Raw genomic sequence first — 18,715 nt, 5'->3', positions numbered from 1 at the left:
TTAAACTTTTCAAGATGTGTCATAAACATCTCACGTCACACTAAGGCTATGTTTCTGTATATGGCAAGATCTAAACCAAAAGTACCTAGGCAAAGAAAAGCAGTATCTTAGAAAATTAATGTCTTCCCTCTTAGACTCCTCAGCATGTCCTTATCACCATGGTGCCTTCACTCAAGGAACAGCATAACCGGTCTTGCCTTTCCAAAGGACCTCTGTGAGGGAGTTCAGTTTCATTTCAGTGATTTAGGCTAGTTGTCTGAACTAAATCAGCTGAAAATTTCAACCTTAAGTTTAATTGCATCTTTCCAAGTTGAAAACAAGAAAGCTGTTCTAGCAGTCCAAGAAAGGAAGGCTTGGTCCTTAAGAAAGGTTTTAACATACAATGGTGGATGCTGAGAATAAAGTCCGGACAGGATGGGATGGGGAAGTGGGAGATGTGACCCAGCTCTCCTGAGGTGATGCCCTAGGAGTAATCTGATGATGGGAGGATAATGCTTCATACTGCTATGAAGAAATGTTCATATCTTTACGAGCAGAGAAGAGCCTAACAGACCCAGAAAAGACAAGGACCGTTTACCTTAGAAAATGTATTGGTAAGCAGAGACTAGGCAGATATAAAGTTGATTAATAATAAGAAGAATGTAAATTAAGTGCTCAGAAAAGAAAGGATGACCTCATAAAATTCAGAGGTAATACATTTTAAAAAGAAAATGGGATTCTTGAATGCAACATACAACTATTTCCTGGTTTATTGCTATCAGGGCATTAAAACAGTATCAGAAAACAATTTGGTGTTTTTATGACAACAATCATAGTAGATAGATGCCAAAATTGAAATTTTGGAAAGGTAGAGGCCTTCTATGTTTAAATTGTGAAACTCTTACTGCAAAATACTTGTCAATAAGGAATTTGTTCATTTGACTGGTTATTTTGTAATTGCTTATTGCAGCATGTTCTTGGACTTACTTGGTAGCATTTAGTACTGGAGATGTATGGCACTAAAAGGGACCATTGAGTATAGAATTCTTATGTACTAATATTAATTCAATTTTTTAATCATTTCATTTTACAATAGATGCGGAAAGGTCACAAATTTTGGACACAGCAGAAGTATGTTTTTGAAAAATATTTTCAGTTTTCCAATCTGATAGATTGATCTGATTGTAGAGATTTGGTTTAGTTGTCCTGAGTTTAAATTACTCTTTTTTTTTTTTTTTTTTTTAAAATACAAGCGCTGATTTGATTACATGTCTAGAAAATCTTTACCAGTATGTCTTCATTAAATCTAAACAAGGGAAATGGTGGAAATGTTTCCCTTACTGATCTTCCATTTTGGTGGTAGTTTCTAAATTGCTGTGGCGTACCTCGTACAATCCACTGCATGTGATAAATGCATTTTGTAAAATCTCTTTGGAAATTTACAGAGGTTTTAAGTGTTCTTTTTACAATCAATAGAATATTCCTCTGTCGACCCTTCTGTTTTGTTGTAATGCCATAAAAACGTGTTCTTACTTCATATCTCTTAGATTTTCAAATTAATTTGGGAAATTTCTTTTTTCTTCCTTTCTGATATGCAAATCTCTGTTTATGTTGATTCTTACTGGGTTGTTTAAATTGACAGAATAATGTAGTTTTATCTGGTTGTGTATGTATGTTTATCTCTTCCACTTGCTTGGAAATCAATGTTGATTCCGTTTCTTTCAGTATTGCTTTGGGCTAGGCTGAACTGACTCGTTTCCACTCTCTTTGCAGCTGCGTGCATTGCAATGTTGTATACTCCGATGTGGCGGCACTCAAGTCTCATATTCAAGGTTCTCACTGTGAAGTCTTTTACAAGTGTCCTATCTGTCCCATGGCATTTAAATCTGCTCCCAGCACACACTCCCATGCCTATACACAACACCCGGGTATCAAGATAGGCGAACCAAAGTAAGCAAAATTAATCTTCTACTGCATTTGCCTGCATTTTAATAACTTGTGAAATTGCATTCTGTCCTGTGCTTATAATCTTAAAAGTCACGTACTGTACAACCAACAGTTTGTCATCCTGTTGGTGGCGTGTGGCGTTCATGTAATGTTTCATGAGTTTTTAGCTGGCAATTTATTTGGCAAAGGTTAAATTCCCATGAATATAGAAATAGCGATTCTTTAAACACTGCACGCTACAAGAGAGTAATACAGTAGTTATAAAAATTATTCGGACAGGCAGCTAGTGTGTTGCTGGTTCTTATGTTTTAATCTGCTTCGCTCACCTGCATTTTTACTGTGAATTAACATAACGCGATTCCAAAAAGAACTAAGACTCATCAGGGCTTTTGCAGTGATTTTCATAGCATCTGGTTGAAAAGGTGGGGAAAAAAGCTAATTTTTTTTCTCTGGGCGAATTCAGAAAATTAGTTCTTTCAGTGCCATCAGTTCACAGGGGTCAGGGCATGTACTAGTGAGAGATGGTTTTAGAAGTGGCAGTTGTCTCTGGGCTGACCTTGGGTGAATCTCACGGGCTACAGTGGTACCTTGTTCTTTTGGTCAGGCAGCTGCTCACTTATTGGGCGATGTTTTCCCTGCAGGATCTGTTCTCCTCTTTCTGTCTAGTAGATTTTTCTTAATGAAAGCCATAGGTTTTGGGGGTGGTGAGCTAGGTTTTTGCTTCCTTAAGGATGGTCATGTCTCAAGCAGAACAATTCCAGCGTGTTATTAAGTGAGGGGTGCCAGCCTTTAAACCATTACCAGCCTTGCCCCTCCAAATCAAAATAGATGTATTTATAGAGTTGTTTATGTAAGCTTTTTTCCAATACATAATCTCTTTTTCTCTGAATTAAGGCAGAACTGATTGCATTCTGCAGCTAGGAAAGTTGTGCATAAACACGGTGGTTTACTGACGATGGTAACATAGGGCACGGTTAGGAACTCGGCTTCAGGGTCTTTGTTTTAAAGATGTTGAACCTTCAAAGTCTCTGCTGAAGCCAGTGGGAGCTGCAGGTGCCGATGCCTATAAAAATCAGGCTTTAAATCTCATCAGTCTTAGCCTGATGCCTTCTCATTGCAGGCCTTTTTCTTCTGTCTTTGTTCTCCTCTGTTGGTATGCCTGCAGTATAGAGAGTAAATATTTAAGTATTTAACTCCGTGTTGTTTCTCTGGAGTGCACAGAGCACACAAGTACATTTTAACAACTTGCAGACTCAAGAAAATAGAAGGCACATGAGAGAAACAAGGTACCATGTAACATAATAACCAGATTTCAGAAGAATTTGGTTTATCAGTGTTTCTTCTAACATATTAACAGGAGATTTATTCTTTATGGTGTATAAACCTACATTAAAGCAAAATGGCAACAAACCTCCCGTGTTTCATTCCAAATTAAGACATTTCCACCCAGTAACAAATGATATCTTGTTTTAATTCAGGACGGTATCTTCAGTGAGAGGGTTTGAAATACCAACATTTAACATAAAACTTGTTTCAGAGTCCCATAATTTTCATTAGAGAAAACCAAAGATTAAGATCACCATTGGTGTTAGATATTTCACATATGAAAAATGCGGAAGATTTTTTGAATTGTGCTTGGATCTGCTGAACTGTTTCTGACCAACTTCGTGAATTAAATATTTTACACTAGTTTTCTTTCCATATAGATGTTCTTATAATTGTATTCTTTTATGAATTTATTTAGATTAAAAAAAGACAAATAAAATTTCATGAGGTACTATTGTATTGTAATAAATTTTAGAATTCATAATTCACCACTTCCTCTTAAGAAGTGGTGTCTTCTTTAAATTTGCCAGTTTTAATCAAGATGCTGTCTTAAATGCATGCGCAGTGACTCATAGGATCTTCCCTGTCTTCACAGTGTTCGGAGTTCTTTGCTTCCATTTCACAAGCATCTGTAGGTAGTATGGTGTTGCCACCAGCCCTCAAGATGCTTGCATTGGCTGCTGTTTCACCATTTAATAAGGTCTCTTTCAAGCTATCAGGGCTTGTGGTTTTCTTCAGAATTAACTACATGTATTTCTGCTACATAGTAGCAATTTTTAAAGGAAATGGTTTTGTCGTTTAAATTAGTTGGTTTCTGAGGATATTTCTCACGTATCTTGGTCAAATTGACATCAAATGTTTGTGACATTGCTCAAATTCTGTTTTATTTGCTGTAATGTTCTGTGTTAAAATCACGGAACAGCCCATGTTGGAAGGGACCTGGAAGGATCATCGGGCCCAGGCTTTCGTGGGAAAGGGAGCTGAGCTGACCCTCTCCAACCACATCTTGAATGCCTCCAGTGATGGGGACTCCATCACATCCCTGGGGAGGCTGCCAGTGAATGATTGTTCTCACTGTAAAAAACGTCTTTCTTGTATGAAGATGAGACCTCTCCTGGTGCAACTTGTACCCGTTGCCCCTTGTCTTCTCCATGTGGCTCCTTGTGACGAGAGAGCCTCCATCCTATTTGTAGCTGCCCTTTAAGTACTGGAGCACTGTGATGAGATCCCCCTGAGCCTTCTCCAGGGAGAAGAGACCCAACTCCTTCAGTCTTTCTTCAGCCCTTTGATAATTTTTGTGGTGCTTTGGACCCTCTCCAGTCTGTCCTTGTCTTTCTTGAGTTGTGGGGACCAGAACTGGACACAGTGGTCCAGATGTGGCCTGACCAGCACTGAGTAGAGCTGACAAGCGCTGTTGCATTTGAGGAAAACAGTCACATTTGACCAATCTGCTGCTGCTGCTTTATCTGTATCGTATTACCTAGCATCTACATTGTAGATGGGTGGCATACATTTTGAAAGCTTAGCGAATTCATTATTGAAAAGTAGGAATGTAATATAGTCATATAACACTATAGATACAACGGCATAAACTCAGTTAAATTTCTGTTCTTCTGAAGTAAAGATTTTAAAACGAAGGGTACGGTAGCCTTCTGTGTTTGGAAATGTGAAGCTTCGGAGTTATCATTGAGTGTATAAAAGGTGTCTGAACCTTGAGTGTGAGTTTCAGACATCACCCGGTAGGCAGGTGTTGAACTCTGCGTGGCCGTGGAGCCTGGCTTCTGGGTGTTCCTCTGGGCATCACAGAGGTGCAGCTGAAAGCAAGACCCAGTGTGTCAGGGTGGCTGGGGAAGATTTGTCACTTCTGTCCTGTAAGCGGGCTGAGGCCAGTCGGTCCTGAGGGACTCTTCACTGATTCACACTTTTTTGTTTACAGGAGTTGGGCTCACTGGGTAAATGGCTGTGTGCCTCTGGCATTTACTGGAACTGTGTGCTTTACAATTACATTACAAATGGTTGTTTTAGAACAGGTACAGTAAACTATTTGGTGTATGAAAAATGAAGTTTATGTGCAGTGATTCTCAGTGGGATGAATTTAGATTATTTTAATATAGGGAAATGAATGGCTGTCTCATCTTTCAACTTTGTGAAGCTCTCTCCTGTAGCATACCTAAGATGCTACATGTTTTTTATGGGAAACCAGAGCTTATATGTAAACAGTAAACAGTGTAACTTCATGGGAACAGCACTAAGATATTTTTCATGGCCGATTTCTTTTCTCCAATATCCAAAACTCTTATCAACCCAGATTGTGGGTATGCACTGTACTATTGGTACAAAGTATATTATCCCACAGGTACCATTTTTTCAGAGGAAAAAAATTATGGGAAGGAGAAATACCATACTCTGGTGCAGAAGCTTTCAAAATGCTAACCATCGTTTATGTGATATGAAAGTGTTTTCCTGTGAGGTAACGTCCATATCTAGTCTAAGAGAATATGTGAATTTGTTAACCTGATTTTTGAAAAGTGAAAAAGTGCATGTACCACGCCTGTTTTTGTGTGTACCATGGGGCAGGAGCAGTTACTGAGTAACCACCCTGATGGTGGCGTGGTTGCAGTTGAACTGCCTGCCCCACTCAAGTGCCTTGTTGAATTGAGGTGGTTGTAAATTGTGTCCTGATTAAGCATAACTGCCTTTAAGCTTTGGACAGGGTTTTAAGCTGTTACATGTTATATACTGAATGCTTCAATTATAAAACAAACCAGCATACTCAGCTGCATGTGTTTAGGATTGAAAATAATGCTTTTGAATGTGACTGAAAGAAATATTCAAAGTGGATATAGTCACAAGTCGTGCTATTAGGTATGTTGGTATGAATTCAACCAAGTACAGTCTTTTCTCAAGAGACCTGTCTGAAATTTCCCCAGGGAAGTGGTTGACTCGGCCATGTTGGACACTTTTAAGAGTCGTCTGGACAGGGTGCTGGGCCATCTTGTCTAGACTGCGCTCTTCCTAGAAAGATTGGACTAGATGATCCCTGAGGTCCCTTTCAACCTGTGATTCTGTGAAATTTGGATCTCTATTAGATAGTTCTTGTGCTTCAGTGAAACAGGGTGAAGTCTTTTAGCTTACATAGAAAATATATATATTCAGCTCCTAGTGTTTTTAGAGAGATATAATTTTAATATGTGATACATTCAGAAAGATGTCAGATGTTTTCTAGCAGATTCACTTGCTCAGGTCAGTGCTGGTACATGCTGCATTACCCAGGGATGTTGTCATTAAGGGCTTGGGAAGAGCACTGACAGCAGGTCGAGGGATGGGCTCAGTGCTTTTGGCACAGCATGCAGTACTGGACCCAGAGCAGGGTCCCCAGTGCGAGAGAGAAATGGGCATACCAGAGCAAGTCAAGCAAAGGGACACTAGGATGAATAAGGGACTGGAGCATCTCTCATGTGAGGAGAGGCTGAGGGAGCTGGGACTGTTCAGCCTGGAGAGGGGAAGGCTCAGGAGGACCTTACTGATATGTATAAATACCATATGGGAAGGCACAAAGAAGAGGGAGCTGCGCTCTTCTCCGTGAAGCCCAGAGGCAGGACGAGAGGCAATGGGCACAAACTGAAACACATGAATTTCCACTTGCACACAAAAAGTCACTTTTTTACGGTGAGGGTAGTGGAACAGGTTGCTCAGAGGCTGCAGAGTGTCAGTCTGTGGAGACATTCAAAACCCAACTGGACGTGGTCCTGGGCAGCCAGCTCTGGCTGACCCTGCTTGGGCAGGGGTTGGACCAGATGACCTCAGGAGTTCCTTTCCAACCTCAGCGATTTCTGTAGTCTTCTGTTCCTTACTTTACATAAAATAAGAATCCAAAGCATATAGTAGATCATAGTTTATTTGATTAAATTGTGTAACCCTGTGGTGATAAATTCATATACTACAGACCTGAAATCATTCCAGGTGAGATCACTGTCTAGTTCTACTACAGATCATAAAGCAGGTTTTCTAATTTCTTGTGTGTAATTTTGTTTGCAAGATATGGTTCTAATAGAAATATACATCATGAAATAATCAGAGAATTATTTTTAATTCTACCAGTCTTTATTTACATCTTGTTAACCTGGAACAATGTAACTTTACTCATCTCTCTTTAGCACCTAGCCATGGGATAGACTACTCGGCAACAGGCACCAAAATGCTGGGGTTCTGGATGTTAGCAGTGGTATGTGAGCAATGAATCAGAAGGGTGAAAATCACCTTGCCAGGGACAAGGCTGTGATACAGTGTTGTGCCTTGGCTTGTTTGCTTGCTTAGTTAGTAGCCAAGCTCGATGCTTCCCGACTTCTGGACAGTTGCCGATGGAGATGTAAGACAGTGTTATAAAAGACAGGATGTAAGGGACAGAAGAAAAATATTTGGTGCCCCAGGATTAGGGAATGTGTGTGGTTAGTACCAGCTCTCTACCTTGTGACATTACAAGCAGATTCACTACAGAACTGCAGGAAGTACTTTTCTGAGGAACCTCCAGGTTTTTTTCTTGGGTGAAGAGGGCTGACAGTAAAACCACTGCTTTAAATTATCTCTAGCTGCTCTGCTGAGATGGGACCAAGATGGTGGAGCTGCGTAGATCTGTGTGCTGTGGCCAAAGGAAATGATCTCTTGTATAGTGAATCCTTTGGCTCTTTCTACCCTTAGAGCTTAAACAGTGCATCCCACAGCATGTGCCTGTAATAGCACTGTGCCTGGAGAAGGTTCACGTTCTCTCTGTTTCTGTCTGTGCTTGATTCGGCTGACCTGCTGGTGTGGTGATCCATTGACTTTTTTGCCCAGAAGTTGTCTCATAGGATCTCAGTTAAAACTTAGTAAGATCTGTGGGTTTATATTGATGTGAGGTACATGAGGCAAAACTATATTTTAGGAGCCTGGGCTTGCTTTCTTACCAGTTCTTACCAAGAATTGTTTCCTATTTCTGGCAAGCTCTGTAACACCTTTCATACAGGAATTGTCCAAGAATTTAGGGTTCTGAAGGGGTATAGATCAGTAATAATGTCACAAACTAAAATACTTGTTCTGAATAATGTTTAAGAAGCTTTTATGGACAGTAATGTGGGGGGTCAGAGGACGGGGAGGGGGCTCCCCTTCCTAAGTACTCCATGCTCACTAGGTGAAGCTAGCAGGTGTGTGTGCTGCTGTGCCTGTGCTGAGTATGTCATCTCATGCAGAGGGTTCACCATGGAAAGCAGTACAATAGTATGTAGGTCGGCAGAGGATGCTGTGTGAATAAATAGATTTATCTTAGCATGTGTAAGAAACCGGGACCACTTGATATACCACAAAAATAATATTTTTCACAGTTAATATGATTAAGTGTACAATTTGTCATTATTTCAAATATTTGGACTCATTGAACGGCTTGGACGTTGAAGCGATGTCCATGTTCTTGTCATCTCAAAACACATTGCAGATTGGTCTTTAGAGCTCTTGAACAATGTAGTATTGATGATAATTGCTCAGAGGGATATGGAAAGGACTTGGAACATTTATGTGGATAATGAGAAAATTCAGCATTGTCGCAAGCAGGGTTTGTTGTCTTTTTGTTGTTGTTTTTTAATGAAAAGTCATTCTTTAGGACAGAGATCAACCTCTAATTGATGGGATTAGGAAGACTGCTTTTGCAGAGGAAGTGCCTGTCATTGTACTGAAGACCTGTTGTTGGGTTTCTTTTATTTTAGCTGAACTTTCTCTGAAGTACCACTACTACTGATGGCTAATGGATTAGATTTCTCTCTCATTTGATGATCTATGCCAAATTTCTTTGTTACTTTTCTTTCACATGTCATTTCTTTCCATTCATATTCCAAGTTTTAAAAAAAGTGTGGTGTTTCTGAAAGAATAGAATTACTTACTATTTATAAGCAGATACGTTAAAGGGTTGCAGTTTGAATGGCTAATCTTGTTGCTCACCTTTAGTTGCCAGAGAAATCATTCTTAATACAATCAAACATGCAGATAAGCAAAAACAGCAAGCAAAGTATCAAGTAAATAATTATGTAGAATGCAATTGAAACTATACTTTTCATTACAAAATCATCAGCAAAATGAAACAAGCTTCAAACTATTGTCATGTAGTTGTTGCAGCGTTTAGATCAGAGGATTATGTTTCTGGTCTTCCTATGTTTTTTGTCTGTTGGACAGACACTTAACAAGGATCTGCTAAAATACAACTATTTGCAGATTGTTTAATAACTTTCTTAGGATTTTGTGATACAGAATTTTGGCCATCATATTAATTTTCAGGGACTATGCTTTTAATGTCCAGTACATACCTAGTTCTTTGTTAACTAGTACATTTATTTCTAAAGCACTTTTAAAATTATATTAATAAATGCACTGCTTCACCAGTTACACAGCTACTAAAACATAAATAGCAATAGAGTACTGCCTATCAGAATGGGAGATTTAGGTAGCTAATTTCAAGAGTCGCATATGCTTTGAGAGGAAGTTCTGGTTTTGGTGGTCTCTACATTGTTTCGATAGACGGATTCTTAAGGGCATGTAATTGCAAAACAGGGAAAGACCGTCCTGTGTAGTTTCAGCTTTTGAGCATTAACAGAGTCTAGGCTTGGTGTTCAGGAGGTTCCAAGCCATATACATTGCCAAAAATAATTTATCTTGAAGTATATTACCAATTATGATCAATCACTCCCTTGAAGTGTATTGCCTTTCCAACCTGAAACAGGTATATTGTCCTTCAGTTACAATGTGAGTTCAGAAACTGAAGACATTTAACTTTCAGAGTATCCTAAGTAGATGTTGGTATTATATATGTAAGTGGCATATGCTGTTTTCTCGCTTCTTGCTTGCACTGTTTAATGACTTTTTTTTCTATTTTTCTGGTTTTTGTACTGCTCCTGTATTTTGAAATTGGAGGATGTTTTGAATTAGTTTAATGTTAACTTTTTTCGGGCAGTGTGAAATGATTGCTTAAACACATGTCAGATCTTATCTCTGCTGAGAAAAAAAGTTAACAGCATGATTCTTGCAAATAGATCATCAACATGACTGACATTGTTTATTGTACTTCTGTTTTTAGAATAATATATAAATGCTCTATGTGTGACACTGTGTTTACTCTACAACCTTTGCTCTATCGCCACTTTGATCAGCACATTGAAAACCAGAAGGTGTCTGTTTTCAAGTGTCCAGACTGTTCTCTTCTATATGCACAGAAACAGCTTATGATGGACCATATCAAGGTGTGTAGGCATCTTCTCTTGTTTCGTTCCTAGATACCATTTGTCATGCAATATATGCTGTGAGAAAATACTGTAAAAAGGCACAGAATAATAGAGGTCTGGTGAAAGAGAGACATGATAGTAATTCCAAAAGAGTAATCTGTGAATAATGTTCTCAAATGTTAAAATACTATATTTTGTATCATCTTCAGTGTATCTGTGATGTAATCACTAACTCAGTTTTTCTATATGACTTGATTTTGGTATACTAGGAGTATCTCAGTGCATTGCATTCAGGAGGTCATTTTATCAAAAAAATAATGGGTATAGTGAAGTAAGTTAGTCCAGTCCTCATAAGTATTGAGCCTTATTTACAGTATTCTAAGTATGCAATTGTTAGGAGTCAAGAATGCTGAGTACATTATGAAGTCAAACCTCTGATGTTCAGAACTCACCGGTAGGAACCAGTATGTTTCTTTAATAGATGTGGAGGTTATTTGTGTTTGTGTTTACATATGAATATGAACCCCTGCATGCTTTGAAAAAACTTGAAGTGGATTTTCTTATAAATACACTTATAACTGCAGAAGACTTACTGTCATCCTTGCAAATCATGTTATTAAGAATCAGCAGTCCCCTGGCTATAATTTGTTAGTGTTGTGTTTTAAATATGCTGTGTTACCTTGTTTTATATATACCAAACCTGTTCGCAGTGCTGAAATTTCTTATGCCTTATTAATGTGATCTGGCACCTGGTATCGGCTGAAGTTATTTACACCATTGCAAAGTATGGCAATCCAGAATGGTAGCACTTAAGTCAGTGGGCTTCTCTTGCAGCAACACACAAGAGTTAGTAAAATTTGTATACAGAATAGTGGAAAACCAGACATGTTTCTTGTCTGCTAAAACAAGCATTTTGCATTTTAGTCTCAGCTATGGCACTTGTAACCTCAGAAATCTCTGAAGCTGTGTTGAAAACAAGATCACAAGTCTTGAAAAAAACAGTTGGTCTTAAAGCCGATCTTAAACTTGAAGAGGGGATAGGGAAGGGCTGACCCAAGGCGTTCAGAAATAGAAGGACTGGATGTTTTTTTTGTTTCTGAACTATTTAATGTTTACTGTAAGAATTGTCTTACATTTATGCCAGGTATCTTAAATGGTCCGCTTGTGCAGGAGTGCAAAGTCCTATTTTCTGTTTCCTTTGATCTGCTTGTATTTTGTAATTTTTTAACCGAATAGGCAAATTCCATCTATTGTGGTATATGTCTTATTTATGTAATTAGTTTTTCTTGGCTCAGGTGTTATTGTAAAATATTGTTATAGCTGTACATAACTACTTCTTTAAGGCCTGAAAACAACTATTTTAGGAGCATGATCTGACTGTAGTTAGGGCCAGAAGCTATTCTTATAGAAATTAGGTTTGCTCAGCATCTCTCATTATAAAGGTACTCTCAGTTATTTACGATTGGGGACTATTTAACTCTTTTGGCTTTAGTGTTTCATGCCAGTATTTGCACTTTCAACCAGTGTTTTTTTAGCACGTTTCACTATAAATGATTCAGACGTTTTTGAGAATAAAATCAGAGGATTAGGATATACACATGCAGTAGCAGTATTACCGCTTTTATTCAGAATTGCTAGTGCTTTTACATTTAGGATGTGTGTACAGAGGTAGCGACAGCAGCAGAATAGTATAAATTGGTCTTCAGTTAAGGGGGAATGAAAAAACCAGTAACAGGGTATAGATAAAAGCCAAAAAGGACTCGGGGAGAGGATGAGTGCCAGACAAAGGCAGAGCTCAGCCCCCCTGCACAAAAAGTAATTGTTTGGTATGGCTGGACATAAACTACCAAGGCAGAGAGGTCCTGGATGAAAATAGAACAGAAAGGGATAGAAAGAAGCTCAGAAGGAGGTTATTTAAAGCTACAAAAAATAACCTAGAATAACTCCTGCCAATGTGAATGTTTCTTGTTGGCAAAACATATTGTCTCATTTTCCTATAACGGCTAGCTACAAGAAAATGTCTATAAGCTAGTGAGAACGGGTGATAAAGGTCTGGACTGGAGGTGTAACACTCCCAGTTCTGCTGGTGATATGTGCTGTGATCACTGTGACTCCATGTTATGTTTTAATGCTTTTTGTTTATTTTCAAATAAGAGATAACATTTTAAGTATTGTATTTAAAAGACATTTTGAAAGTTAGGTGCTAACATTTTACATGGGTGACAAGTTAAGCTGGCATGGAAGCTACATGTATAGCTACATGGAAGCTATACAATCTTCAGTTGCCTGATTGTATAGGAACCTCCTTCCCCTCTACCCTGTGCTGCTTTCTTCTTGTCCTGGTGCAATGGTATACTAAAGGCAGCCTCTTCCTTTACTACACAACTTCAGTTTATGCTTAGAGCCCGACAGTTCGTCCTATGTGCTTTGCTTTTTAACATTTTTAGTTTTTTTTAATTACTGGCTTTTCTTTTAACAGTTGTTAAATAGAAGACCATATTCTACAGATTAGGTTGATACTTGCTGCAGAGCCAATGGGTAGTCCCCAAAGCTACAGGATTTACAAATGAACTTCATACTCTGAAGTATTTTATTGGAGTATCAGATAGTATTCCTATATTCTCAGAATCAAGAATGTATTGAATGGTTTTTTGTTTCTGGGATTACCTGTAGGAAAAGCAATTATGTTGAGATGGCTAGACATATCATCCAGGAGAGTTACAATAAAGGTCAGTAGATTAGATGATTAGAACACTGGCAAGTCTTTAGATGCAAAAGAGACCTGGGTAGTGGACCCATGTTCAACAGTATGTGATGTCTGAGCTGCAGTGATCTTTGTTGGCCCAGAACCCTGCCGACTCATTCCTGATGTGTCCATGTTCATACGGGAAACTCAGACGCACAGCTGAAGGCCAGGTCTTCCTGAACTAGTCATCTTTATGTTAGGCTCAGGTATCACACTGGCTCCAGAAACCAGGGAAGGAGGAGGTAGAAGAGTTCTTTCCCTCTTCCTGATTGTACTTAAAGTCTAGAAATAAATCAGTGAGGAAGGGTCATTACCTAAGAGCTGCAGGATGCTTGAGAACAGCTTGTTAGACACCCCTCAGCTATCCCCTGATCCTGGGGACCCACACACTTCTCCTTCTAAGGATTGTTAGCAATGTAGTCCTAAGTTACAGTGTTCATAACCTGAGCATGGAGTAAGACAGGGCTTAAATCAGCCTGGACATAAAATATTAATATATCCTAAACTATATAGTTGCCGTATCTTTCCAGAGTTCCCTTTTCTTTTCTTAATTACCAACGTGCCAATGCAAAATTTGTCAGTAAAAACCTTTCCTTCTTGGAAATCTCTAGTCGTAGTTTGAAATGGGGATGCTCAACTAATATGTTAGGTAAGTAAAGCAAGAAATTAAACTTAACATAAAGTACTTCTTGAGCCCTTTTTTCCTCTCTATTAAACAGCAATTTAAACTTAACCTACTCTTTTTTTTGTGTGTGTGTGTGAAACTATCTCGCCACTGAAGAAAACTCCTCTTTAGACAGATGGTGTCTGTTACTGTTGTTGGCTAGCTCCTCTTTATTCTAGGCCTTGCCTTTACTTAATCATGTTTCTTTAAGTTAAGAATGTGATCTGGTAATAGTATGACAAAGAAGTAAATTAATACTTTTGATTCAGGGTGTCTTTGCATTTTGTCAATACAACTGTATACATCTATGTTAGTTTTGTACTTTTTTTTTCTCTTTTATTATAGTCTATGCATGGAACTTTGAAAAGTGTAGAGGGGCCACCAAACCTGGGGATAAATCTGCCTCTCAGTACTAAACCCACAACTCAGAACTCAGCCAGTCACAACAAAGAGGACACAAAATCTGTCAACGGAACAGAAAAGTTGGAGAAGAAGTCTCCTTCTCCCATAAAGAAAGCAGAACCTAAAAAAGTTGCTAATCCTGGCTGGACGTGTTGGGAGTGCGATAGGCTCTTCACTCAGAGAGACGTTTACATCTCTCACATGAGGAAAGAACATGGAAAGGTAAATTAATAATATTCAGTTACAAAAAAGTTAATTAAACCTGAAATATGAAGTAATTTTTTCCAACTTTATTTGTGTTTTTGCAAATGATTCCTTTAAGTTCCTGTTGTTTTTCTGTGTTCTTATATCTATTTCATCTTTCTCTCTTTGGCTGCTTAGTTTTTGTCATTTTCTACATGGTTCTACTGAGAAAATCCATACGCTCTTACTTAATTGTAGGCTTGTTCATCCAGTACCAAAATTTCTTCAAGATGGAAGGAGTGAAAGATGTTGCAGTGTTTCATCCAAGTCATCTAATCTGATCCAGGTTTTCATTTCTTCATTTGTGCCTTCTCAGTTCCCTCTCTCTCTTGAAAATTCATTAACTGTTATGCTCAGGGAATAGAGTCTTGTTCTAGTGGTCCAATGAGCATTTCGGTTTAAAGGTAGACTGACTCTAAGGTTGAGCCGTTGCTCTCATCTTATGCTTGCAGGTTCAGCCAACACGTCAGCTGAGTTGAACAAGTTGAATTTTCTATTTAAAGCAGCTGGATTTAAGACAGCTTACTTAAAATGGATTGAAAATGAAGTATGGGAATGCTGTATTTTCAAGTCAGCAGAAAGACAGCTTGATGCCCTTGCTGCATCCTATAGCTTTTCCACTTAAATTAAAAAGACTGGCAGGTAGGCAATAGTGAAACTGATCCTTGGATGGACCCTTCTTAGCTGCATTGGAGACAGACTGTAGCAAGCACCAGCCCAATGCTGACACACAGCAGTCGTCTGCTATCCAGTCCTGTCCTTCGCTGCGTGCTAGTGAAAAGCGTCTGATTCTTTCCTCAGTTGGCAAGCAGGGAATTAAACTAATGTACTGTGCTAATGTAAGAGCAGAACTGGAAGGGATAACAGACTTATTTTGTCTAAGTGGAGAAGAATCATCCTTTGTGAAAATCTGTAGTTTTCAGGATGCTAATGTGCTATAATAAATGGTAGCACATTTCCAGAGGTTTCTGTGTCCCTTCAAATTACAGTGCTTATCTCTAAAGCTGTTGTGCAAATTATTTTATCCTGCTTATAAACATTTTGTGGAAAAGCTGAAAATGCCAGACTACTGAGTGTCATCTCTAATTTTCTTATGACAACTTCAAGCAAATAGCACCCAAGCCTGACTGGCAGGAGACTCTTTCCATGTTTCTTCTTGCCTTCAGTAACTCCCACTCCATTCTTTCAGCCTTCCTGCTCTGGAGTCCTACATTACCAGTCCCGCTTGGAATGAAACGCACAAAACCAAAGGATTATGATTCACAGAACTACTTTTTTTTTTTACCTGGTTCTCCTTTTACAGCTTGAGGGCATGAAAAGTAGACAAACAGCTGAGATCACGTGGTCTCCATTTGATTTCTCCAGTTGCTTTAAAAGACCATTTTTGCATTTCTGTCCATTGAAGTCACTGAGGAACTGTTAATTGCTTCAGTTTCAAGCCTAGCAGGTATATTCCTGACACTTCTGCTGGGTAGAGTCTATAAAGAAACTCCACAAAAGTGTTACAGTCCCTGTGGCATGCCTATGCACTGAATTCTTGTTTCTGATCCTGTAACACTCATCCAATCATAGTTTAATTTTATGTCAAAATCAGTCTCTTTAGCAGCATATAAACTGTTGGTCCACTCTATTTTGCCTGTTAGTCCAAATATTAACTCATCAGTGCTTTTACCAGCAAACAGAGATAAGTTCAAGACCAGATGCATTTTACATTGATGCAGTTCTTAAAAACAAACAACACAACCCCCTATGAAACTGTCACTTCAGAGTGAACTAGCAAATGATATCCAGTCCGATCACATCTACAGCAAAGTGGCAGAAGGCCACTATGTAAAATAAGGTTAGTAACACATTGATAATGCTTCTAAATATTAGCTTTGAATATGTATCTTTCTACCTCTGATTTTAATAAGAATGTGCAATGTTACCTCAAGAACAGCCCTTACTATGAACTATGAGATAATTGTTGCACTCAAGTACTGGCATAAAGGCCTGTTCCATTGCTTACATTTATGTGCTATTTTTCATCCCTATTCAGCTGGTTCCTTGAATAACATGGGGAGCAACAATATTTTAAAATTAATAGAGATACAATTCCGTGTCTTTCAGAAATGGGTGATAAAGACCAATTGCTACATTCCTTCCAGACCTCTCGAAATGTTCAGTAACTGTTAGCTTTCAAAATGACTATGTTCAGAAACTAAGCTTGTAATGATAGATTTTATTCTAGAGAGACAAATGAGCATAAGATAACCAAGCATGTGATATGGATCTTAAAATAATGTAATTAATTTATAGTCTGTTTTTCTTAAGAATGATAGGTGTGGGTTAAATGTTCTAAAATGATCTATGCAGAATGTTTGTTAAAAACGTTAATTAAGCAATTCATGAGCTAGTCACAAAGTCCACTGTCATGTAAGGTATTTGAAGATAATTAGTTTCAAACTTCTAATTGGTGCTTTTGCAAGGCCAGAGTGTAACCCTTCTTAGCTGATCCCAGGCTGGATTATTCAGAGCTATTCATAGGAGAGGTATTGCCATGTATATTCTCTGGACAGATTCTTGAGTTTCCAGACCTTATTGGGAAACATCTACACAGACAGATGCACATTCTCTGTATCCTCTTCTTGAGCTGATTGAAGGTAAGCCAGCTTTAGGGTAGGAAAATTTGTAGCCACCTTGGTGTGGCTCTCTGCCTGATCTTAAAAGTGCTGTTTAAAAAAAAATAATAAATGTTATTAGCCCAGGCAAAGGGTGGTCCTAACAAGTCTGTACAACTCCTGGCTTGAAACTGGATTGTGTATGTCTGCACTCAGCCAGGTAGACATACAATGAGCTTCCTAGGACTTCTCTGTGTGTTTCTGTGAAAGGACAGATGTTTTCTAAGCAGGAATTGCTTTATCAATTCCAGCTTGCTGTGCATCTAATTTAATATCTTCTTTCTTCCTGTAAAGACAAGATGCTGTACAACAGGTCCTGCTGCACCTAATTAGAGAACTCATTTTTTAGTTCTTTTTGGTTTTGGCTGCCACTGAAGAAACTAATGCGTCCAAAATCCTATTTGGGTCTCTATCCGGAATTTTCCCAACAAATTTAGAACAAGTGTGGTGTCATAGATGATTACCCCAGGTAGTGCCCCTGGTGCTCAGAGACAGACTGGGTCCTACTGAGCACAGTCCTCCTGCTGCTTTTCCAACTAAACACTTGACGTATCTACACTCTGCCGTGGCCTTGGCAAAGATACACGGCTGCCTTGGTTGGACTTGTATGTTTGTTTGTACAGCATGGTGCAGGACTGTTTCTTGATAGAAGCTCTAATAGGGCTTCATAGGGCTTCACATTTTATTTTATTTTATAAATTCTTCACAGAGCATTGCAGTCGTAAGCATACTGCAAAACCACACTGCAAAAGGTATTGATTACTGCGTTAACATTAATGAATATGCACTGCTTGTAAATACTGTCATGTTTTCACCTTTAACAATTTAAGAGCAAAATATGTTGATTTCCTTTTATTTTAATTGGCCTTTAAACGTGAAAAGGAAGTCTAGGCTGAACAGTATTGCGTCTCTAACAGCATTATGTTGACTATCCCCAATAAAATTACCATGTCATGTCTCCAAATGGGCTGCTTCACATTTGCATGAATGACCTTTCAGAACTGCTTTTCATTGCTTCCCCACACTCCGTGTGATTTTGCTCTTCATAGCAAAATGTCTTTCATCTCACTGTAACCGCTCTTACCCCTTTAGCCATTCCAGGCATCACTTTTTCCTGGGTACAAACCTTCCACCATTCACTCTAAACTTCGTAGTAAATGATAATTTTCAGTAATGATATCACCTCTACAGATCTCCACTGGCTTGTCTGTAGCTGTTCCTCACTAATGCAACCATTAAGGAGAATATGAACATCAACATAAAGTTCAGCAGCCAGAGCACAAATATAAGATGTTTTTCAGTTCCTTAAATATTTCTGTTTGGCTCGAGCTTGTTAGTATTTAGCATTGAGATTTATTATTACTATTATTATTATCATTATTATCATTATTATAACTATTATCATTATTCTTGTTATTGTTATTTATTAATTAATGTTAGGCACCAGATAATTACTCCTGTCGTGTCAAAATGTTCAGGTGGATTATTGTGCATCTCCATTGTTTAG

The 18,715-nt window shown here is 38.5% G+C and overlaps 1 protein-coding gene across 12 annotated transcripts in view; it reads left to right on the top strand.

The window, feature by feature from the left end:
• The window catches only part of ZNF532 (zinc finger protein 532), a 51,193-nt gene that overhangs the window by 24,845 nt on the left and 7,633 nt on the right, over positions 1-18,715 (top strand). For all 12 annotated transcript variants that reach the window (XM_075077832.1, XM_075077834.1, XM_075077822.1 and 9 more), the window contains 3 exons: positions 1,753-1,929; positions 10,349-10,511; positions 14,249-14,527. In XM_075077832.1, the coding sequence (XP_074933933.1) occupies positions 1,753-1,929; positions 10,349-10,511; positions 14,249-14,527 (619 nt within the window). The remainder of the gene's footprint in view (positions 1-1,752; positions 1,930-10,348; positions 10,512-14,248; positions 14,528-18,715) is intronic.

Source organism: Phalacrocorax aristotelis, chromosome W, assembly GCF_949628215.1.
Source record: "Phalacrocorax aristotelis chromosome W, bGulAri2.1, whole genome shotgun sequence".
NCBI lineage: Eukaryota > Metazoa > Chordata > Aves > Suliformes > Phalacrocoracidae > Phalacrocorax > Phalacrocorax aristotelis.
This window is presented reverse-complemented; position numbering and strand designations above follow the sequence as displayed.